The sequence below is a fragment of the Capra hircus genome, chromosome 26, assembly GCF_001704415.2.
Source record: "Capra hircus breed San Clemente chromosome 26, ASM170441v1, whole genome shotgun sequence".
NCBI classification, from domain to species: domain Eukaryota; kingdom Metazoa; phylum Chordata; class Mammalia; order Artiodactyla; family Bovidae; genus Capra; species Capra hircus.
Genome location: NC_030833.1, coordinates 27,478,938 through 27,503,237, shown reverse-complemented (window position 1 = coordinate 27,503,237; position 24,300 = coordinate 27,478,938). Strand labels below are relative to the sequence as shown.

Here is a 24,300-nt window from a genome sequence, read left to right as displayed (position 1 = left end):
AGTGGGTGTGGGTGGTGGGTGGGTTGGAGACCCCTGAGTTAGAAGAGGCAAAATGATCTTGTCACCCAGAGCTAAGATGAAATACGATTCGGTGAACTTTGGCTTCAGGTGTCTGTCTACTCATCCCCTTGTCTGTCTGTATTGGATTGTGATGTGAAATTTCTGACCGTGGCAGAAAAAGGTTGAGAAACACCAGCCAATTCTCAAGCCCTCAGTTTCCCCATCCATGTAAGGGGGCCTCTCTGACTGTCCTCAGGAGCTGTTAACTCTTCTTTGTAAAACCAAAACACGGAGACAGCAAATGTGGCTCCAGAGGCCGAGCGAGGAGGCTCTGGAGAACTGGAGCTTTCCAACCCATGGAGCCCCAGCTGGGCTTCTGTGCTGGCTTTTGAGAGCCCTTGCACCGAATGGTGTTAAGGGGCAGCGACCTCTAGGGATGACAGACGGGGGTTGGCTGGGGGCATGAATCTGTTCTTTGCCCCCATGTGTGCCCTGGTCTAAATCATGGCACTGAGGGCCCTTGTGTCCAACAAGAATCCATCCTTTCTCCGCAGGGCCTGTTTGCTCCAGGGTTCTGAGAATGGGCCCCATTGTGCCATGTGGACAGTCCAGAGAAGCCGGAATTCCTGCCCCGAGCGAAAAAGCTGAATTCCTGAGGAGGGACGAGGTCCCCCCCAACCCCAGGCTGTGTCCCAGAGAGGCCCATGCCAGGCAATTGCAGACCCAGAAACCTCCAAGGTCTTGTGCTAGTCTCTCGAACACCCCAGAGGGTCTCTGCTGCTGCTCTGTCCACAGCAGAAGGACAAAGCCCCATCTGTCTGTCTGTCTGCTCACGAAGACTGGACTTACCACTCTGGCAAAGGCCCTGAGCGTGTCTCCAGCCCAGGGACGACTCCAGGCCTCCAGCAGAGGGTTAGGAGTGTGAGCAGGCTTGAGCCTGGTTCAGACACCACTTTGTGACAGAGGCAAGTTTCTTAACCTCTCCGTACCTTCATTTGTCAAAAGGGATGAAATTAGTGCCTACATCTGCCGCTGTTGCGGGGATTACCTGGGATCACGCACAAAGCTCTTAGAATGGCATCGGGCATGTGGGGCCTGGCCAACAGCCTGGGTTCACAAGAGGGGCAGGGTTTAGAGTATGGACAGCAGCCAGGGTGGAGGAAGTATTGCCTGGCCCCTCACCAGCATGGGCTTCGGAGGAGCCTGGCTCTACAGTCCGTGGTGCCAGCTCAGGACCCGGAAAACAAAGAGTGTGCGTACTCCCAGGCGTCCCACCCAGATGGGACTGGCACGCAGTCCGTGGAGGAGGGGGAGGGTGGGGAATGGTGAAAGCACAGTGACAGAGTCTGTGATGGGGTTCCACCATGGAATCCCCGGAGAGAAGGGCAAGGAGGGTCTTCCATGTTTGGAGGCCTTCCCTGTCTCTCTCCAAGGTCATGTGTCTATCTGTCCATCCATCCATCCATCCATCCATCCATCCGCCCATTCATCCACCAGTGTCTTAACTGAGGAGTTACTAGGGACACAGCCTTGCATCTGAGCAAAAGTGGAGGGAAGCACAGCTCTGCCCTCACAGGCCATACCATCTAGTTGGAGACACAAGACAAAAACCCAGCAAAAGAAAACACGCAAGTCACCCTGTGATTAGGTGCTACAAAGCCTGGTCAAAAGGACATGCTGTGGGGATCTTCCCCAGAAAAGGGAGGTCAGAGTGGGTTGACGTGGGTGGGGAGGTCTACCTGGAAGGGGAAAGCGTAGAGCTACCTGTGAAAGATAGATATTTAGAAAGAGCAGAGGCAGGAAGGAAAGTTGGAGCGGAAGGGATGATGTGAGTAAAGGTGCAGGGACAGGAACGGATGTGGGATCGCGTGTGTGTGTGTGTGTGTGTGTGTGTGTGTGTGTGTGTGCACGCGCGCATGTGGCCTCTGGGAGGCTGAATGCCTGGGGGGACAGGACATGCAGCTGCGGCTGGACCGCAAGCCAAGGAAAGTGGCTCAGACTTTATAGGAAGGAACCCAGAGGCGATGTTTGTAACAAAAGACTTTCCCCTGGACAGCAGCGACACCAGCTCTGGGACTGAGAACTGGGTTGCCATCTGGTTCTGGTTCTCCCTGTTCAGAGGGCAGGATGGGGACTTCTTCAGGAGACAGAGACAGCCCCCAAGCTGCCGTGGCCCTGAGTGCAGAGGTGCGTTGTTTTGTGTGTGTGCGTTGTGTGTGTGTGTGCGTGTGTGACAGACACCGGGGGCCCACTGCTGAGCACACCTCCGGCTTGCTCCTTGGCTGTGGGCCCCGCACTCCCCAGCCCTGGTCTAATTTGGAGCCGAGGCTGGAAAGTTGGGAGCTTGGGCCAATGGCTTCCTGCTTCCCAGGAGCCCGTCCAAGGCCCAGCTGTGCCTGTTCCTACCTCGGCCGCTGTGGGAAAGAATGCTCAGAGGAGGGCCCCGGGCCTCGCCCAGGCACCTGGCCCACCTGCACAGCCTGGGAGGGCAGGGGCTCCCGGAGCCTGCATGGTCACCTGAGACAGCGAGAGAACCGTCTCCCAGGCTTTCCAGAACTCTGTATCACAAACGCGTGAACACTACACTCAGACGTACCCGGCCCCTCGACAGCTGCTTGATGTTGTTCCCGGGGCAGGTGCCCTAGGCCCCTTTTACAGATGAGGCTCAGACAGCTTAAGTAACTTGCCTGGTGCCACACGGCTACCAACGAGGAAGCAAGGCCGCAGACTCAGGGTTGTCTGTGCCCACAGTAACCACTCGCACCCTCCAGCCATCTCTAGTTTCTTACAACTTTCCACGGCCTGGGGAGGGCTGGCTTGTCCAGAAAGCCCACTGATTTTTGACCTCCAATGGCCTCGAGTCTCCCAGTTTGGCCCCCAACACCTAGTACTGCCCTACCTGGAGCTGCCTGATGGAATTCACTGTGATCACTGATGGAAATGGCATTTGCAGTGCCCCGTATGGTGGCCACTGTGGCTGTCGAGCTCTTAGGAGCTGCCTGATGTGATCCAAGAGCTAATTATTGTTATTTTTTGACCACGCCATATAGTTCATGCGATTCTAGTTCCCTGACCCGGAATTGAACCCAGGCCCTGGCATTGAAAGCCCATAAGCCTAGCCACTAGGGGACTCCCCAAGAACTAAAATTTTAACCTTGAAAAAGTGAAAGTGTTAGCCACTCAGTCGTGTCCAGATCTTTGCGACCCCACGGACTGTAGCCCGCCAGGCTCCTCTCTCTGTGGGATTCTCCAGGCAAGAATGCTGGAGTTGGTTGCCATGTCCTTTTCCAGGGGATCTTCCCAACCCAGGGATCAAAGCTGGGTCTCCCAGATTGCAGGCAGATTCTTTACCATTTGAGCAATCTAATTAAAATTAAAGACACCAAGCTGGACCACCCAGTGTGGGGTTCACGAGACCTGGGGGACAGCAGCCCTCTCTGTGCCTCAGTTTCCTTGACTGAAAAAATCAGGGTGCTAGACTGGGCCCCATGTGACTTCTGCCCAGAGGCTTCCAGCTCCAGGCAGGCCTGGGTCCTCCTTGCTGCGGGAGGGACAGCCTGGGAGCCCCAATACCGGCTTCCCGCTCCAGCCCTCCCCCAACCAGCCTTCCTGTCAGCACCGAACCTGCTCTCTCTCCTCTGGGTCAGCCTGGCTCCAGTACAGCAGAGTCACCATTCAGCCGGACAGCCAAGACAGCTCCCAGCGGGCCAGCCCTGGGCTACCTCCTCCAGCCTCTGCGTGTAGTGACGTCACCAACAAGTCCCGGGAGGCCCTGGAGCAGGCGGGAGCCCTTGGACCCCAGGGCATGGTGGGAAATGGGAGGGGGAATGGAGGGAGGGGGTCAGGCCACCTCACCCCGAGTGAGGCCTTCCTCTCCAAAGGTGGGAGGGAGAGGCCTACTACAATTATTGCTACTGCTCTTGTTATTATCACTAATACCACAGCTGACAAGAATGTCATGTGTTTTCAAGCATTCACATTATGCCAGGTACCAAACTAAGCTCGTGACACACATCAGCTCATCTTACCCTCATGGCACTCCTGTGTGTGGGTAGGCTCTCTTATTTCTCCCACTTTACAGAAGAGAAATGGAGGATCAGAGAGGGCATGTCACTTGCCCAAGGTAACACAGCCTGCGAGCCCAAGTGGCCTTAGTCTAGCACTCAGATCATTCAGCATCTTGTGGTTGATAAGAACACCTATAAAATTCAGCCAGATAAGATAGTTAGGAGTAGGTGGGAAGAGGAAAGAAAAACGAAGACGCAGGGCCAGAAATACCAAAAGGACACCAAGTTCTAGACACTCTGTTATCACAGCCTCAGCTCGGTGTGAGCACAGCCGTGAGGAAGAGGAAGCCCAATGTGACCCGTGGTGAGCGTCCACGACCGCCTGGGCTTGGAGGCATGGTGGTTTCTGATCCCCATGGCCCCTCGTCCGGTGCTCAGGCCACGTGCCCCGCTGCTTCTTGGAGGCTCTGCGGCTGAAGTGAGCCTTCAGGGCTCCGCGGCCCCAGGACGGCCCGGCTGCATCTGGGGCCGACTGACAGTCTCCACAGAGGCTGCTCCTCTCAGGGGAGCGTTCCTCAGTTCAGGGGACCGTGACGCTGGGCTGACACTGTCCTGGGCTCTGCCTCCCCCTCTGACTTTTCCCTCCTTTCCCTCCTCCGGCGCCCGGCCCAGTGCTGATTCCCGACACCCCCAAGCCCAGCCTCCCACAGCACCCTCTCTTTTCCTTTGTAGCTCTTGCTATTAATACCTGCGCTGCTTCCTCCCCTCCACCGTAGGCTCCGTGAGGCAGGAACTGTGATGTCGCTCCAGGCCTCGCACAGGGCTGGGCACCGCTGGCGTTTGCTGAGTGAGTGGGCACAGAGCCCTGACGACTGGCAACCGGGCTAAGGGCTGCCGGCTGGCTCCGAGGGACTGGCCAGAGCTGTGCTGTGATCCTGAGTTGTCCCGCAGGCAGATCGTGGGTCTCTGCTCTCCCCTCCTTCCCCTCCCCTCCAGTAAAGCCCAGTGGAAAATGCCACTTCCTTCAGGAGGTCTTCCCTGATAATTACAGATGGGTTAGAATCCCCTGGACAGAGGAGCCTGGCAGGCTACAGTCCATGGGGTCACAAAGAGTTGGACACAACTGAGTGACTACCACACACACACAGACACACAGCAAGTGTGGGTGTTAGTTTGTGTAAAACACAGGAGGGCTTGAGCAGTCTCGATGGGCAGAGTCCACCCTCGTGACCTGGTACATTTTCTCTCCGCTGACAAGGATGGCCTGGCATCATCCCGGCAAGTGTGTCTATTTCCACACCCACCTGGCCACAGCATCTCACCACCTCCTTTGCCGTGTCCCTGTGGGCCCAACCCTGAGACAAAGGTCTCGTGTGAGCTCAGAACTAACATCTGGGCACAGTTTGACGTGCTCTGGGCTTCCTTGGTGGCTCAGACGGGAGAGAAACTGCCTGCAATGCAGGAGACCTGGGTTCAGTCCCTGGGTCAGGAAGATCCCCTGGAGAAGGGAATGGCAACCCACTCGAGTACTCTCGCCTGGAGGATCCCATGGACAGAGGAGCCTGGCGGGCTACAGTCCATGGCGTCTCAAAGAGTCGGACACGACTGAGCGACCAGCACTTTCACTACTTTCCTCCTGATGTGCTTCAGACACATTATTTCAAGCACCATTCTAAGAAGAACGTTCTATCATTACCCCCATTGTCCAGACAGGGAAACTGAGGCACAAGAGCTCACGTTGCTAGCCCAGTGGCAGAGCTCAGAGTTGAACTGGGAGTCGGCTCACTCCCAAGCCTTTCCTATTTTTCCATCACCCTCTTCTGGTCTTCCTGTGCCCCACCCCCCGCAAGCCCCCACCCCTGCCTAACGCCCCTGCTTGGAAGCCTCCCTCAGCCCAGACGTCTCCCTCCCAATCTGTCTCTGAACCCTCCCTCAGCATCCAAGTCCAGGCGGAGGCCTGGCTCACTCTGGTGGCCTTCCCTGCCCACCTCCGTGCCCCCTCCCTGCAGGGGGGCTAGCTAGCTCCCTCTCCGAGGTCCCCTTGCCCTCCTGGTGTGAACAGGGGGAACACCCGGCCTTCTTGACCATCTCATACTCAATGACTGTCCCAGGTGTACTGGCCAGGCCCGCCCTCCTAGGAAGAGGACTGCAGGGGACTGGCCCCTCCTCGAAGGCCCTCCTGAGTGTTTAGCCAGGGTGGCCCTCAGGCCTGAAGCAGACTTATAGTCACGGGTCATCTCCACTCTGCTTCCAGAACCTCAGTGCTTAGTGACACAGGGCCCAGTCCTGGAGCCCACGGCCGGGGTGGGGCGATGCTCGCCCACCTTCCCTGCAGCTGCTCTTTCCTGTGATTGATTCCCTGCAGCAGCTCCACTGTCGTCAGCAAGAATGTGCCAGTGCCTCTTTGGTGCCAGGACTTGAGCTAAGTCCTGGAGACGGTGGAGGACAGGGAAGCCTTGGCATGCTGCAGTCCATGGGGTCGCCAAGAGCTGGACATGACTTGGCGACTGAACGACAATTACGTGCCAGGCCCTGGGGCTTGCTGCGTTAAGACAGGACTCATCCAGGATAAAGCCAAGTGATAAACTGGGCTAAGAGCTCTGAAGAAAGGGATAAGGATGCTGAAGTGGAGAAAGGGAGGGCCCTTGAGGAAGAGAGGACTAAAAGAGAACCTGAGGGCAGATGCAAAGACTGGGGCAGGGCTGTGGGCTGGGGCAGGGGAAGGGGCTGGGGCGGGGGAGGGGGAAAGGGGAAGAAGGGGAAGAAGGGGAGGGGGAGGGGCTGTGGCTGGAACAGAGACAAAGCCTTCCCAGTGGCAGGCCACAGGGACACTCCCGGAAGAACTAAGCACAGGGGAGGACCATGCGGGTGTTGGCACACAGGCCTTCAGGGAAGCTGTGTCCCCTGCTGTTTGGAGGTGGGTTAGGGGAGGGCACACAGGAGGAAGGAGCCCTGAGGAAGGCAGGGCAGTGGGTCCCAGCACTGGTCGCCCCCAGCGCAGCTGTGACATGCTTCATTTGCAGCTGCTTGGCCTCCCCCGCCTCTCCTCACTCCCTCACTGGTCTCTTCTCCCAAATAAGCTCCCTGGGCTCAGTCCTCTCCTCAGATCTGCTACTGGAGGATGCAGAACCAAGACCTCCATCTCTCTCTGCCCCCCTCCCCACCTGCCCACCACGATTCCTGCCTGGCACCCGACACACAGTGGTGGCTCCACCCAGACGTGCCATGAGCCAGCAAGGGGGTGACCCGTGTCCCCTGGATCCCGAGGGGCCTGCCCTTGGCAGCGCGGGGCCCTGTGGACTTCCCAGGTGCCCTCTCCTGCTTGTGGTGGGGGCCGGGGCACTCCTGGCTCTTAAGCTTGAATTCTTTGGCTTGGCAGGCGCAGCCTCCTCTAATCAGGAGCCTACCTCTGCCTAATTAAATCAGACCTGACCACAGCCCAGCTCCCACTTCTCCAGCTATTCCGAGCGGGCCAGCAGCTAGTTCCCCCTCCCTGTCCCTCAGCCAGGCCCCAATTTAAGTCTCCACAAGGACCTCCAGGTGTCCTTCTGCACCAGCACTCAGGAAGCTCTGGAAATCAGCTGGGAGTTTCTGAGTGATGGAAAAAACACTGGGCTCTGGGTCAAAAACCCTGGTGCCAATCCAGTTTCTCTGGGTGACCTCAGGCAAGCCACACCCCCCTCTGGGCTGCAGAACCTGTCAGTGCAAGGTGGGGGCCGGGCCAGAGGGTGTCGGTGTTACACTAGGCTCTAAAGGCTGGGACTGCGGGCAACCTTCCCCTCCTGCCTCTCTGTAGATGCAGCCGGGGACGTCCAAGCAGCCTCTCCCATCCTGGCTGCATGCATGGAGAGTCAGGCGGGGCCTCATCCAACAGCCTGTGTAGAGAGAGCCTCTGGCCATGTGTCCTGGGTTGGGGGCTGGGAGTTCACAATGACTTAGGATTTAAGCTATGGTTTTTCTAGTAGTCATACATGGATGTGGGAGTTGGACCATAAAGAAGGCTGAGTGCCAAAAAAATTGATGCTTTCAAACTGTGGTGCTAAAGAAGACTCTTGAGAGTCCCTTGGACTGCAAGGAGATTGAACCAGTCAATCCTAAAGGAAATCAACCTTGAATATTCATTGGAAGGACTGATGCTGAAGCTCCAATACTTTGGCCACCTGATGCGAAGAACTGACTCACTGGAAAAGACCCTGATGCTGGTAAAGACTGAAGGCAGGAGGAGAAGGGGGACGAGATGGTTGGATGGCATCACTGACTCAATGGACATGAGTTTGAGCAAACTCCGGGAGTTGGTGAAGGACAGGAAAGCCTGTCATGTTGTGGTACATGGGGTTACAAAGAGTCGGACACGACTGAGCGATTGAACAACAACGTGACAACTGGGCGGCTGGCTGGAGAGGCTTAGTCAGGGACTAGGGCCACAGCTACTGCCCTCAAGGTCAAAGTCAAGCCTCAGTTTGGTTGGGGGAAAGGAGACCTGCTTTTTGGATGCTCCCAGAGCCAGCCTCACTGTGACCACCCTGAAAGGGGAGCCGGGTAGCACCCCACCTCTGAGGTCTGACCCCACAGCAGGAGGCCTTCAGTGGACACAGCTGGACTGGCCCTGGCACTCCTGAGCCTTGCAGCTTCTCACTTGGGGAGAAGCCTGGAGTCCCCTTAAAGAGTCCCCAGGTGGGGAAAGTGCCCTCAACTGTACCTTCAGGGGCTCCCCACCCTGTGCCCACAGCAACTGTGAGTGCTGACTCTATTATTCATTCCTATGGTTGGATGAAAGGTCCCACCTTGCAATTTAGAAATTGTCGTACGGCCACAGCCCCTGTGTGGTTGTGGGGGGCAGACCTGGAGTGGGGAAGGATTTGGATTCAGCCTCTGATGCTTACTGGCTGAGAAATAACTCAACCAGTCTGAGCCTAAGATTTCTCATCTACAAAAAGGAGGCATGAACCTCACAGGATTATTGCTTGCTTGCTTGGCTTTAGTCATTTCCAACTCTTTGCAACCCTATGGGCTGTAGCCTGCGAGGCTCCTCTGTCCATGGGATTCTCCAGACAAGAATACTAGAGTGGGTAGACATTTCCTACTTCCCAACCCAGGGGTCGAACCCACTTGTCTTTCGTCTCCTGCATTGGAAGGCGGCTTCTTTACCACTAGCATCATAGATGGTTAAACAAGGTAGACCAAGCTTAAACGTCCGGAACAGCTTCAGGGGTCTGAAAACGCCTGCAGGATGGGGGTTGGTGTAATATCCAGTGCCGCCACAAGAGGGAGCCAGACACACACAGATCCCGTGAACTAAGGCACTTGAGCGACTGAACTGAACTGAACTGAAGGTACTGTAAGTGACCCAGTTACAGAGGTGCCTAAACTCCAACCTACCATAAGACCCAACTTACAGGGCCTGTGACAGGGGGGCGGGTCACGTGATCTCCAGAATGCCTGCCTCTTTCACATCTGACTTACTGTGATTGTCTTCCCTTCTCACAGCTCTTAGCTCCCACTCCAGACCCTAGTGGTTACATGCTTGGGCTATTACAATAGCCAACTGGTTTTCATAAGATCACACAATGTCAGAGCCAGGAGGGATCCCTGAGACCCCCACATTCTGCCCCTCATCTGATGCCGAAGCATAGAAGGGGTTAACGATTGCCCCAAATCACCAGCTGGACACTGCGTGGCCCAGGCCCATCTCCTCTGGCCAACACTCTCATGTCCAGGCAGACAGACTTTCTTTCAGTTCCTTGAAATGGCCCCAGTCCTGGCTCCTGGGCTCGGTCCGCCGCCTCCCACAGCAGCGAGCCAGGCCTCTCCCCTCAGACCACGAGGCTCCCCAGGGGCAGGGCCTGGCCTCGCCCACTTCCGTGGCTTTGTGCCTCACACCAAGAAGATGATGAAAAATGCTTGAATGAACCAATGCTTCCTGCCTGGCCTACAGGGCTGAAGACCTGGGTCCGAGGCTAAGCTCTGCCACAGACTCCCTGTGGAGGGGCAGCTAGCTGGCCAGGAGGCTGGCTATAATGCAGGGGCAGCAATTGCAAGGCAAGGGCACCAAGAGTCCCCCGCACAGGACATAATAGCAAAGCAGACCTCAGGGGCTTGGTGGGGGGTGCACCCCTCCAGGTGGGGCCTCCAAGGGTGCCGTCACCTTGAGAAGGAGTGGGCACATGGGGCCTGGGCATCTGCACACAAGACCCCTCCTGGGGTTGAAGTTTCAGGGAAACAAAGCAAGCACAAGCCTGAGAAAATAACGGGGACCCCGCCCCCTCCCCATACCAGGATACCCTTCCCCAGCTGGCGCCTCCTGTCCATCCTGGCTTTGAGAGCTTAAAGTCCTGTGCCAGGACTGACCACTGAGCCACCCTCCCCTCCTGGCCGTGGACCTCCCACGCCCTTGCTCTGAGCTGGCTGGTTTAGAGCTGGCCTCCCACCCGCTCGCCCACCCAGCATGACAGACACACCCTCAGAGAAGTCCTGGTTTCCCAGAGCCGATGCCCCTTTCAAGTGGGCTGGACACAACTTCCCGCGGGCCTCTTCCTCCCACCTGCCCACCCAGGTTAAAGGCGGGGCTTGGGCAGGGGCTCCTCACACAAAGTTCTGTGCTGTTCCAGCCCATGGCCTCCTGGGGACCCACAGTCCCGTTCCAGCTGGCCCTCTCGCCCATCAACATTAACAGGCTGTCTGTGCAGCTGCCAGTGGCAGAGAGGCTGGGAGGACAGAGTGGCCCGTGTCCCCAGCCAGATGGGGGCTGTCCCACTGCTGGGGGTCTGACCAGGACTCAGCAGAGCTGGGCACTGGTGGGTGGACTACCCACTCTAACCCCTAAGCCACTCGTCCCTTAGGGAGCGTCAAGAGCATGGGTGCCCCAGAGGTCCTGGTAGCCACGGGGGGCCTGGTGGTGGAGGGGCAGCCTCACTTCACGGTCGGCACGAACCTTGGAGAGAACTCCCGGAGCTAAAAGGTGCTCGGGAGAAGCCAGCCCAGCTCCCGCCTTCAGCAGGAGTCCTCTAATCTTCTCTGAGCAGCCACTGCACACCCAGGAGGGGTGAAGAGGGAAGGGGGAGAAGAAGCAAAAGTTCCCGTGGACAGAGCATCTGTGACGCCAGGCACCCCTAAGGCATCAGAGCCCATGAACCTCACGGCTGTCGTCCCAAGAGGGTCCTGGCCTCGTTTACAGAGATCTGAGAGGTGAAGGGACTCATTCAAGGCCACAGGCAGAGCTGGTGTTCTGGCTGTTGTCTCCGAGTTAGTTTAACTCAATTCAAAATTTTCACCTAGTGGTAGCCTTGAGCCCTGAGTTTGTCAGCCTGCCTGGTCCCTGGCACATAGTAGGTGCTCAGTGAACACCTGGGGGTGAAGGCTGAGGAAGAGGTGCTCTCCAGGGCTCTCCCCAGGACCTTCTGTTTGCTCCCAGGGAGCAGGAAGGGAGGGAAGAAAAGGGTAACCTGACTCAGCACGTACCAAGCGCCCCAGGTGTGTGCGCTCAGTGGCTTCAGCCGTGTCTGACTCTTGGTGACCCATGGACCGTACTGCCAGGCTCCTCTGTCCAAGGGATTCTCCAGGCAAGAATACTGGAGGGGGCTGCCATGCTCACCTCCTCGGGATCTTCCCAATCTGGGGTTCAAACCTGTGTCTCTCATGTCTCCTGCATTGGCAGGGAGGTTCTTTACCATTAGCGCCACCTGGGAAGCCCAAACGCTCCATAAACACATCTTCTATTTCCTTCTCCTAGCACCAAGCAGGTAGGTTTGACTATGGAGAAGGTCACAGTGGTCTCAGCGGAAGCCTGGATCCTAAGATCGGGAGTCAGGCTCCCAAGCAAGGCTGATCTAGAGTTTGACCAGGATTGAGGTAGTGGGGGCTCCTGGAAGAGGCTCCCCCCATTCACAGGGCTATCCTGGCTGCTCGGCCACCCCCATGCTCCATCTTCCTGCTGGGTCCTGAGGCAGGGCTGGCAAAGCCCCCTCTGCCCTGGACACTGCTTTTCCCCGAGGAGGCAGCCCAGCCTCCATCCCCTTCGGAATGGAGAGGGAGGCTGGGAGGCCTTTTCTGGGGTCTTTACTCACACCACCGCAGCCCCGGAGTGGCTCTGTCCTCTGCCCAGGGCCTCCAACTCTGGAAGCCTCGCTCAGCACCCTCCACTTCAGCACCTGGGCCACCTTCACGAGGCCAGGGCCCAGACCCCAACCTAGCACGCGGCCCAGACCAAGTAGGACAGGCTCCCTGCCTTGCCAGCCTGCAGGGCCAGGGACATGCGGCGGTGGCAGGGGGGTGGACCCCGGACCAGATGGAGGCCAGCCACTGGGACAGGCTGGGGCAGGGACGGAAGGTCCCTCTGAACATTGGGCCATTGTTTCAGGCCACAACAGAGGGTGGCTCTGTGGCCCTGGGGCTGAGGAACAAAAACCTGTTTAGCAAGGCCCTGTTCCTCCCATGCAATCTCAAGAATTTAACCAGGGTCTTGCTGGCTTCAGCAGTAGAAAAAGGGCTAAGGGGACAGGACCAAGCCTAGAAGTGAGATGGGTGGCAGGGACAAGAAGACCCTCAGTCACTGTGTGAGCCCACTGTGTGCCGCTGGGATATGGGGGTTCCTAAGGGCTCCTAGGCCGATGGGCTGGCAGCAGGCCCATGAGTGGGAGGTGACAAGAGGGGGCCCCAGCCCTGGCCTCTGTTCTCTCTGTGACATGGGGGCCAAACGTGTGCATGCCACCTGCCCACAGGCTCAGGCTGAGCACAGAGGGCCACCACTGTCAGAGGAAGAGGAGGCCTCACCCCTACAAGTGGCAGACCTGTTCTGGGGGTGGGGGGCAATTCTCTTGCTGCAGTTCCCCCTGACCCAGGGCTACCACCATGACAAGGGTGAGCCTGGCCTTGGGTGGTGCCAGCCCTGTTCTGGCACTTTCCATGTGCCATCCTCCCCAAGGCCCTTGGGGGCAGGCACTGTCATTACTCACACTGGACAGATAAGGAAACTGAGGCACAGAGGGGCCAGGGAAACCAGACCTCCCAGCTCCAGAGGGTTGGGGAGTGCTGCTCACTCTGCAACCTGGACAGTGGGCAGTACAAGTTTTAACCTTGTTAATCAGTCCTGACCTGGGTTCAGTCAACATTTACCAGGGGCCAGGCCCTGCGGAGGGTGGGGGTGGGCAGCCAGAGAATGTGGGTCCCCGTGGCGGGGAGAGACCATAAACAACGTGGTGTGGCTGGTGCCACAGCCAAGGGCTACGGGCTTTTGCTGGGGAGCAGGGGGCTTCCTGGAATGTCTGAGGGCTGAGAAGGACTGGGGCTGGGGTGGGTGGGGAGAGGGGTCGAGAGTGCCCTATGCCGAGGGGGAGGCTGGGCCTGGGCTTGGGGGCTGGGACGGCAGGCTGCACCCCTGTGTGGGCAGCTAAGGATGAGGGCGGGGCCTGTGGGCCAGGAGGTGGGAGAGATGGGAAGGCTGGTCTCAGGCCCTCGGGCCTCATGGGGCTGTCCCCCTCCCACCCCCATTCTCTGAGGGATATGCAACATGCTGGAGTCTGAGGACATCGCCGCTAGGCGGCCCTTTGAGAACCTTAGGTTCGCTGTTTCAGTAATGGGAATCGAAACTTGAACAAAAAGAGGTCTTTGCAGGGTCACGTGGTTGACTGGGTTGGGAGTCCAGCCCGGCAGCCTGGACTCCCGTTTCCATCACTGACACCACGGGAATCAGAGCTGAGGGACTGGCTGCCCGGAGGCTCCCCGGGGAAGCCAGGCCGGAGGACGCCTGCCTCCCTGGCCCACTGGCTCAGCACAGGGGTCTTGGGTGCTCAAACATGGCTAAGCCAGGGACAGCTGAGCCGGCAGATGTGGCCCCAGGCCCGGGTGGCCACGTGCACAGCCCAGTGGGTCATCTTAGGTCCTGGGGTGTGGCCTGCCTGGGGCCAGGCTCACCTGGATGTCAGAGTCCACCCAGGACTCGCCCTGAGCTGAATCCCCTTGCGTTCTAGGGGTGTGTCCTTCTCCCCCTCCTTCTGGATCTGGTGACCAGGGCCTCTCCCCACCCAAGCCAGCTACGCGGCTGCCCCAGAATCCACACAGGAGAGGGGGTCACGGCACCCCCAGCTTCTCTTGCCAGCCCCCCTGCCAGCTGGGTGACCTTCAGGGAGCCACGGCAGCTCTCCGTGCAGTCACGTCACAGCCTGCCGCCCGTGGGGGACTAACACGGAGCCTGAGTGACACCACTCACCTGTCCTGCACGTCTCCTGCACACCTGCTCTGGGCACTGGCGATACCGTGATCTGGTCCTGCTCTACCAGCCTGACAATAACGCGGGGAGGGAGCAGGGCATGTGGGAGGCAGTGATAACGTTCCCTGCAGGAAGATGAAGTCAGGACAGGGAAGCCAGTGCTGGGGATTTTAGGCAGGAAAGCCAGGAGTGGCCTTGCTGGGCAGCTGTTTGAGTCAATATTGCAAGGAGGTGTGGGACCAGGCTGGGGGCTCTCCTGGGGAGGGGCTGAGTATTCCAGGTGGAGGGGAGTGCCAGTGTGAAGCCCCCATGGCAGAACATGGCTGGAGGGTGTGAGAAGGGGCAGGAGGTGTGGCTGGAGCCGAGCCAGCTGGCAGAGGCAGCAGGTGCCACCAGGGGCAAGGGGGGAGCAGGCGGAAGGGCCTTGACTCTGAGCAACACCAGAGGCGTGGAGGAAAGTGACAGAAGAGGGACATGATCTGATGTACATTTTTAAGTGGTCATTCCATCCTCTGTGTTGAAAATGGACCATGGAAGGCAAAGGCAGAAACAAGAGAACAGTCAGGCCAGAATCCAGGGGAGGTAAGGCTTGCCCCTCCCTGCCCCCAGGGTAGCAGCTGGGGAGACGGTGAGATGCGGTCAGAGTTTGGGTGTATGCCGAAGGTGGTGCCTGAAGGATGTGGTGACGGGTTGGTTGCAGGGGTGTGAATCCAGAATAATGCCAGGATCTGGGGCCTGAGTCAGAGCCCTCCGGAAGAGGTCAGTGCTGCTGAAGGACCCGCTAGCCAGTAGTTCGAGGAGAGGAGGGCAGGGCACTGGAGCAACCTTTGCATTCTTAAGCAGCCACATAAGAAGGCAGAACCACCATGGCCACCCGTGCCAGGCTCACCAAACATCTCTATAAAGAACCCCCTTTCTGTGCGGGGCCCATGGTCTACAGCAAAGGCTGGCAGCCCAGAGGTGGGCCCCACTCTCCACCCACGGAAGCCAGCGAGCGGCCTGGGATCAAAGCCGAGGGGCTGGGGCCTGTTGCCCACCTCCCCCACCTAGCTGGGCTGTTTTGCAACCTTGTCTTCCTCACAAGATGGAAAGGGCCACAGTCCCCCACCCCAGCCCCCTGAGCGCTGAGGTCCCGCAGCAGCACACTTGAAAGAGGCCGGGGTTATCTGCAAAATTCCAATTAAATCCACAGGCTTTGATAATTTGATAAGCCACTCCACAGTCGCCCCAGAGTCAAAATACGCTGTTACTTGATCTCGTGTTTATGTTTCAGGATGGAGGGGGGAGGTGTGTGGTGGTCTGGGACAGTGCATGCAGTCCTGAGAGGGAGGGATGCAAGCACTTGGCTGGCAGATCGTCAGCGCGGGTCCCCCTTGGGTCTGAGCTACACTCTGCACGGAACACAGGTCTCTCTACGCAGGTCCTGGAGGCCGAGAGGGGCCAGGGTGGAGGAAACCTTTGGAACTCTGGGGCCACAGCCAAACCCACCTCCTGACCCTCAGGCCTGTGTCACGCTGGAGTGGTTCTGTTTCCAGGCCCTCTCTTGCCAGACGAGATGTGAACTGGCCCAGGTGGCCGGTACCACATCAAGAAGAGGCAGATAACCCCTGTTGCCATGGAAACTTGGAGACTAAATTGCTTTATGACTCCTCCCTGCAAAAGCCAGGCTGTGATCTGCACAGGTGGAGTGCGCAAGGAGCCACGTTCCATTCTGTTCCACAACCTCCCATCCAATGGGCCAGTAGCACTGGCCGGGTTATCTCAGTACACGTGTCCTCTCAGTAAGCCCCTGGACTGCCCCAGGAGTCTGGCATTCCTGCTTTTCAGGGATAGAAACACAGAGAGGCTGGGCAAATGATCTGAGATCACAGAGATTTGAGTGGTGGGTATGGACCCCACAGCCTGCCCTGCAAAGCCACGCCTGTGGCCTCACCAACACCTAACTGTCTCCCTAAGCCTGGTTTCCACCATTCCTTGAGGGCCTTCCAGGGATGGGCAAAAGGCTAACCTACTACCATTGGTCCATTTCCCTGGTGGCTCAGTGGTAAAGAATCCAGCTGTAATGCAGGAGTTACAGGAGACGCAGGTTTGATCCCTGGGTTGGGAAGATCCCCTGGAGGAGGGCGTGGCAACACACTCCATTATTCTTGCCTGGAGAATCCTGTGGAGAGAGGAGCCTGGAGGGCTACAGTCCATGGGGTTGCAAAGAGTAGGACTCTGAGAAGGGCCATGTTGGCCCTGCCATTAGTCTACAGGGGAAATAAGACCAACTTATTTAGCTGACTGCCGGAGAGTGGGTGTAGGGTCACCAATCGAAGGCAGGGTCAGCTGATTTTATGGCAATGCACCTACTACTTCACCCATCCAGTGACAATCCCCCTGGGCACACGATCATCTGTGACTCCAAGGATCAACCCACCTGGGGAGGGACATCTCCTCTCTCCCCATGGGAGGAAGGAGAACAAGAGGCTCTGAGAGGCCAGCACAACCGGGGAGTGGTGGGAGGCCAGCACAACCGGGGAGTGGTGGGGCCAGGTGGACCCGGGAATGCTGTGGCCTAGGATGGAGTCTGGGCATGTGTGTGAGATTCCAGCATGACCTAGTGGGTCATCTTGACCACCTGGCCCAGGGTATCCTGCTTCCAGAGAAGAAAAAAGACCCGCTTGGTTCCCTATTTCTCCCCAGCATGGAACATAGACCATCTCGGAACCATGAAGAATCAAAAGATTTTAGTTCAAGTCTCATGCCTGTCCCATACCCAGCTAGCTGTATGGCTTCCGGAAAATGCACCTAACCTCATGAGCCTCAGTTTCCTCCTCTGCAAACTGGGCTACCTTGTGTGCACGCTAAGTTGCTCAGTCACGTCCGTCTCTTTTCAACTCTGTGGACCGTAGCCTGCCAGGCTCCTCTGTCCATGGGATTCTCCAGGTAAGAATACTGGAGTGTGTTGCCCTGCCCTACTCCAGAGGATCTTCCCGATCCAGGGATCAAACCCAGGTCTCCTGCATTGCAGGCAATTCTTTACTGCTGAGCCACTAGGGAAGCCCCTAGGCTCCCTAAGTCTATTGTAAAATGCTACAGGTAAAAGCCATTTGGTAAATACTCTGCATGCACTCGTTGTTTTTGATAATAATTACAGCATCTGTTGCCAGATCCTATAATATAGGACCGCTGGGTTGCTCGGCGGGTGAGGTTCGCCTGGGCAGCACATGTCCTCCTGGTTCTGCATGTCAGTTGGGCGCTTGGTATTGTCAACAAATAAGAGCAATGGCTGCTAATCCCATGTCTGAACGGCATGACCTTATATTTTGTTATCTCATCTGCTTCTGACAATAAGCTGTGAACCAGAAAGAGTTTGCACGAAAACCTGCTCCCCAGATGGAGAGACACCCGCCCTTGCCAGGTCTGGGGCCAGAGAAACGAGGAACAAGCCCGGGTCGCAGGAGTCTGGGCACCGCTGCTCTTCCTTCCTTTGGTCCATGCTTAGCCCCGCTGGCCTGGCCAGCACCCCCTCTACTCTATCCCCACGTCTGGAGCCTCTCCAGGCTGGCCTCAGCATTAGCCTCACAGGAGAGGCTTGAGTTAGCACTTACTCTTTGGGGGGGTTGACATCCTCCGGTCGGGCCTCAAAGAACCGAAAGACTTCATCACACTGTGAAATATGGGGTGGTAGCCGGACAAGGGCCTGTGGAAAGATGGGAAGAAAGGGCATTAGGCCTGATGACACTGGGAGCAGGGAAACCAAAAGCTAGGTCAGCTTGGGCCAACAGCGATGGGGGGAGCTCGAGGACTGTGCCGGGGAAGACATAGTGAACAGGAGCCACCAGCTACCCACCCCCCACCCAACCAGACAACAATCAAGAAGTTAACTAATCAGCTAACTACTGAAACAACTCTCCCTCCACCTATCCATCCATCCCTCCCATCAACTAACCAACCATTCCATTAATGAACTAACCACACAGTCAACTAATAAACCCGGCCCAGTCCAGTGTGGAGTGGTTGGGGCGTGAAGGGTGAGGTCAGGCAAAGCCCTGCTTCTTGGCCCCTCATTTAGGATGGAGAGAAGACAGTCAAAGCAATCAACCTGTCAACTATCCAGCCAACAATTCAACTAACCAACCATCTAATTAGGCAGTTAACCAACTAAACAACTAGCCAACCAAATGAAAAAGAAAAAAAAGGGAGGAGGCCATTAAACCCTAGGTCTCAGGGTCCTTGGGAATGTATTATTCTGCATGAACTCTGAAAGGGTTTTCTCTTGCCCACAACATAAGTCCAAAATCCTTAACTCCACAATCCAAGGCCTTTTCCCACCAGCCTCATCCCCCATACTAGCCACACCTCAGCCTCATCAGGTATACACAGCCTCTAAGTACTCACTGCACCATTAATTATTTAATGACAAGCTGGTCATTCTACCAAGGACAATAGGGTGCTATGACAGAGTCTGATCAGACCTGGGAAGATTAGGAAAGGAGGTGGTTTTAGGAAAGTCTCTTTGAAGCTGATTTCTGAGAGACAGGTAAGGACTGACTGGTCAAGGGACTTCCCTCATGGTGCAGTGCCTAAGACTCCATACTCCCAATGCAGGGACCAAGGTTCGATCCCTGGTCAGGGGACTAGTTGCATACCGCAACTAAGACCCAGTGCAGCAAAATAAACAATAAAAATACATAAATATTTAAAAATAAAATGATGAATTAAAAAAAAAAAAAGAATTGACTGGTCAAGGTGAGGGTCAGGGGACCAAGTATGGTGGCTCTAGGAGCTGCCAGAAGTTGGGTGTGGTATGGTCTAACAGGGCCTTCCTTAGGCCAAGCTGAACTGAGCCTGGAAGGAGCAGAATAAGCTGAAGGGTGTGGAAAGCCTTCTTAGAAGAGTGGGCAGGAGTTTGGCCTGAGGGGTGTGCAGGATTCGGGCAGGCGAGAGGAGGTGGGCATCCCCAGGAGGATAACTGTGTAGGCAGAAGTGAGGGGACCTGTGAGCTTGTCGCTCAGGAGGGGTGAGAGCCCGCTGCTGGACAGTGAAGGACGAGGGTCAGAGGTGACCAGTTTCCTGCTGTGCACCAGCACAGATGCCACACCTTTCAGCCTGGACACCTGGACCGCTGCTAACCCGGCCCAGTCCAGTGGAGTGGGGGGTGGGGGGATGTAGGGTGAGGCCAGGCAAAGCCCTGCTTTTGGGCCCCTCATTCAGTATGGAGAGAAGACACTGGGGTGATCCTTTAACACAGACAGACAGATGAGGTGAAAGTAGGGCTGGGGGACAGGGCCAATTCTGAACTCTGGGCTAGAGCCAAGGGAAGAAAGACAGAAACCCTGGGCGACAGGAGTGTGAGGAAATGCTGATAAGGAGGCTCCGGAGCAGTGGCCAGCCAGATGGGAGCCTGTGCCTCCCCAGCCTCCCTGCACTGGGGTTGCTTCAGGCGCAGTGACCTGACCCAGCAGCTCCCCTGTGCCAACCATGCTGGGCCTCCATGAGTGTGGCCACTGGGAACCTCATGATGGTCCTCACGAGGGCAGATCTCATTCCCGTGTTCCTAAGGAGGAGACCGAGAGTCAGGGAGGCCCCGTGGCCTGCCCACACGTGGGAAAGACCTTGCTATAAAGGAAGTTCCATGCGGGTGGAGATTTTAGTCTGTTTTGTTGACGGCTGTGTGCCCAGATCCTAGAAGACAGCCTGGCACTCAGTGAGTATTTGTTCAAATGAATAAATGAATAAGGCTTTGGTGTGCAGCACTAACAGGACATAATAGAGGGGCAAGGAAAGCACATGTGGTCTTAGGTGCATGGACAGAGGTATAGTGTTGAGGAAGAGGGACGTGATTGTTTACTTCTTCTCTGAGCTGCTCAGGTAGTGATTCAAGTGTGGCATGGAGCACAGTGGCCTTTCCGGATGCCAAACCCACAGCTGGGCAAGAGGGGACAAGACCTGATCTTAGCAGGTAAGACACACTGCAATTCCCAGCTGTTCCTTCCAGAGCCTGCGGTTTTCCAAGAGTCTCTAACAGATCACATCCCCAAGACCAGGCAGGGGAAAACAAAAGAAAGAAAATTAACATTCAAAGAGCAACTACCACGCGTCAGGCACTACCGTAGGACTCTCCAATCATCCAACAAGCAGGGAGCCTTTTGGTATATACCCGGGTGGTACAGGCATGAGCCAGACATAGCGCCTGCCCTCACAAGCAAAAATCTAGTGAAGCGGACCCCGTACAGTCCTGGAGGTACCCGTCACTGCTTCCATTTATGGTGGGGACACTGAGGCTCCAACTAGAGCAAGCGGCAGAATAAAGCCCTGTGCTCAGACACAGCCTGGGCGGACTTATCCCTACAGTGTCCAAGTTTTCATTTAACACACATGGTATGTGCTGCTTTGTTCCCCAGGAGAGAAGGGTAGAAGGAAAGAAAAACTGAGGAAGACAGAGAGAGACAGAGAGACGGGGGCGAGGAGAGAAAGATGCAGACAGAGACAGAGATGGAGGGAGAGGCAGAGACAAAGAGAGACAGAGATGGAAAGAGAGAGAGAGAGAAGGAGAGAAAGGCAGAGACAAAGAAACAGACAGATGGAGAGATGGAGAGGGACAGGGAAACTGAGAGGCAGAGACAGGGAAACGGAACGCAGGCACGTGCAGAGAGCAAGGGCTCCCGGTGGCAGGGAGGCAGGAGGGGGTCAGGAGGGAGCACTGATGGGCCGGGATGGGCAGGAGGGCGTTCCCAGGGACCCAGGCTGTGTGCAGAGTTGCTGCCAGTGTGACCTCCCTGACAGCAGAGGGAGGAGGCCAGGGCAGGCGCCCTCCCACTCGGGTGCAGAGCGGCCGCCTGGCTCCCCCAGCGGCAGCGGTGAACACAGGGGCTCTTCATACCGACGGAGGCCGGCATTCTCAGGGCAGAGGACGCGTGGGCTGGAAGGGCCTCAGACAAAGAGGCCTTTCGGGCAAACCACTGCGGCATCTTTATTTAACAGCGAGCCCCGAAGGGAGCCACATTGAGGGCTCGTCCTGATTTCAGGCTGACAAGAGGCTCTTGGCTCAGAGCAGCTTCCATCAGAGACGCCGCCAAGCCCAGCTCCGGCCAAGATCATTTGGCAGGAGCGCTGGGTGCTGAGCAGTCAGTCCCCAAGGCCTGGGCTGGTGATGACAACCAGAGCAGGGAACCCCCAAACCTAGCTCTTCTCGCAGGAGCTGGTAGGGGCCAATCTGTGGGCACCTCAGGGGCATCACCCCTGGCTCAGACCTAAAATGCTGTCATTGGGCTTTCAGCATGCACACCATGAGGTGGTTAAGTCAGGGACTCAGGGCTAGGCAGACGTGAGTTTGAGTCCTAGCTCTTCTGTTCACAGGCTGTGTGATGCTGAATGCCTTGCTTGCCCTCTCTGGGCTCAGTACGATGGATCTCATAGGGTACCTGCCTATTAGAGGTTAAATGAGATCGTGGATATGAGGAGCCTAGCACAGTGCTTGGCACTGAATTAACAGTAAAATTTAGGGACTTCTGTGGTGGTCCTGGCTTCCCTGGTGGCTCAGACAATAAAGAATCTGCCTGCAATGCAGGAGTTCAGCTCAGTTCAGTTCAGTCGCTCAGTCATGTCCAACTCTTTGCAACCCCACGGACTACATGCAGCACTCCAGGCTTCCCTGTCCATCACTAACTTCCGGAGCTTACTCAGATTCATGTCTGTTGAGTCAGTGATGCCATCCAACCATCTCATCCTCTGTCATCCCCTTCTCCTCCCGCCTTCAATCTTTCCCAGCATCAGGGGCTTTTCCAATGAGTCAGTTCTTCACATCAGGTGGCCAAAGTATTGGAGTTTCAGCTTCAGCATCAGTCCTTCCATTGAATATTCAGGACTGATTTCCTTTAGGATGGACTGGTTGGATCTCCTTGCAGTCCAAGGGACTCTCAAGAGTCTTCTCCAACACCACAGTTCAAAAGCATCAATTCTTCGGCACTCAGCTTTCTTTATGGGTTCAATCCCTGGGTTGGGAAGATCCCCTGGAGAAGGGAATGGCAACCCACTCCAGAATTTCATGAACAGAGGAGTCTGGTGGACAATAGTCCATGGGGTCACAAAGAGTCGGACACGACTGAGCAACCACACTTTTCCTTTCACTAGTGGTCCAGTGGTTAACAATCTGACTTGTAATGCAAGGGACAGGGGTTTGATCCCTGGTCCGGGAACTAAGAACAACTAAGACCAACTAAGCCCGTGTGCCACAACTAGAGAGTCTGTGCATCACAACCAAAGGTTCTGAATGATACAATGAAGATTCTGCATGCTGCACCTAAGACCTGACACACCAAATAAATAAATAAAAATTTCAAAATAGTGAACTTTCTTATACTATTGTCTTCATTATCATTATCCATTAGGTGAGAGCAGTGAGGCATACTGGAAAGAACAGGAGTCAGGAGGCTTCAGCTCTAGGCCCAGTTCTGCTATTCTACACTGCTACATGACCTTGAGCAGCTCACCTCACCTCCCTGGTTGTTGCTCCTTTTAGGATAAAATAGACTAGCTTTAGAATCTCAAACTTAGCTCATGGAACACATGTTGGAGGAGATAAAATGAGTTCTGTGGGCACACGTGAAATGGTGCCTTGTAGATCCCTGTCTAGGTCTTGGTGGGCAACATGTTCTTCAGCACAGCAAAGGCGAGACCTATAGAGCTGTGTTCAGGCCAGTAGTTGTGAATAATAATGACATCCTGGGAGACAGACTCATGTAATCATCACATTAAGAGGTGGGTATGACTATGACTCCAATTTACAGAAAAAGAAACTAAAGCACAGAGAGGTTGAAACACTTCTCAAGGCCACACAGCTGCCAAGTAGCAAGATTTTGAATTAGGTGCTCTGAGTCCAGAGCCTATGCTTTCTCATCTGCAACTCTGTACTGCCTCCGGCATTGCCCACAGGTTGCTGATGGTGGAGCTAGTTTTCCAAACAATTCCTGTCGACAGCTGGTGGAACACAGCTAGGCAAATCCAGGCTACAGACTTTCTGAAGTTTCTTCCAGCCTTAACAATCATTGGCTCTAGGGCTTTAAACAGCACCATCATCAGTGAATTCAGCGTCTTTATCTACCACAAGCCTGGTCTTTGCAAGTGCAGCAGTGGCAAGGGAGGGAGGCCCCAGGCAGACTCGGCTCAGACCCTGTGCTTCGAAATGATCCCCCTCCAAGAAGCCCACCATTCTGGGTAATGTCTACCCTAGAACAAAACAATAAAAAAAAGCAAAGTTCCGCATTTGTCAAAGCAACTGGGGGAGTCCTGCTCTTCCCACAGGATCGAACACTCTCCTATTTTCAGCAGCATCATTTTGGCTTCTAATCAATGGAACTCTTATAGGTAAAAACCCAGGAACTCTTGATGGCGGGGAGTGGGGGGTGCTGGGGTCCTACCCATTTTGCCCCCACTCCCACCCCTGGGGCTGCTTCTAACCTGCTCAGATTATTCCTCTTAGATCAGCATCTCGGAAGCTGGGAGTTCACCAAACTTGCATAAATCAGAGTATTTCAACGCATGAGTTCTCTTTTTGAAGGATCTAAGCAGCAAATTCTTTTGAAATGGAAATAGTGCTTAATTCGCAATTGCCGTTTGAGCCATTTCACAAGTGATCCTATTAATTGGGGCCTTGGGGACATGTCACCCTCCTTGGAGGCTTCCTCTGCGTGTGTGTGATCTCTGCATCTTGTTATCAGATACTGGCTGGATTCCCTCATGCTGGTTAGTGAAGACACAAAGACAGCAGATGGGGCCTTCGAGGGGCTCTTGCTCTGAAGAAGATGGACACACAGAAATTACCCACTACGGAGGGTGGGTGTGCATTGCAGAGCCTGTACGGAGTACTCAGGGTGGTCAGCTTTCCCTGGGGAGTGGGGAGGCTTCTGGGAGGGGGGCCTGGGAGTTGATTTCATGCCTAGGAAAGAGGCCAGCGCAGACCAAGGGGTGGAGGAGACCTAGGGGAGTCTGGCTAGCTGCGGACGGCCGAGCTTCTGCGGACTGGGCAGCAAGGCAGGGGGCTGAGGTCAAGGCAGCCCACGGAACCAACCACAGAGGACCCAGCTGAGCCGCTCAGCAGTTCTT

At 56.0% G+C, this 24,300-nt stretch overlaps 1 protein-coding gene across 3 annotated transcripts in view; it reads right to left on the bottom strand.

Annotated features, from left to right (window-relative positions):
• SH3PXD2A (SH3 and PX domains 2A) overlaps window positions 1-24,300 on the bottom strand; it is a 255,942-nt gene that overhangs the window by 98,025 nt on the left and 133,617 nt on the right. For all 3 annotated transcript variants that reach the window (XM_018041254.1, XM_018041252.1, XM_018041253.1), the window contains exon 5: window positions 17,805-17,896. In XM_018041254.1, coding sequence (XP_017896743.1) covers window positions 17,805-17,896 — 92 coding nt within the window. The remainder of the gene's footprint in view (window positions 1-17,804; window positions 17,897-24,300) is intronic.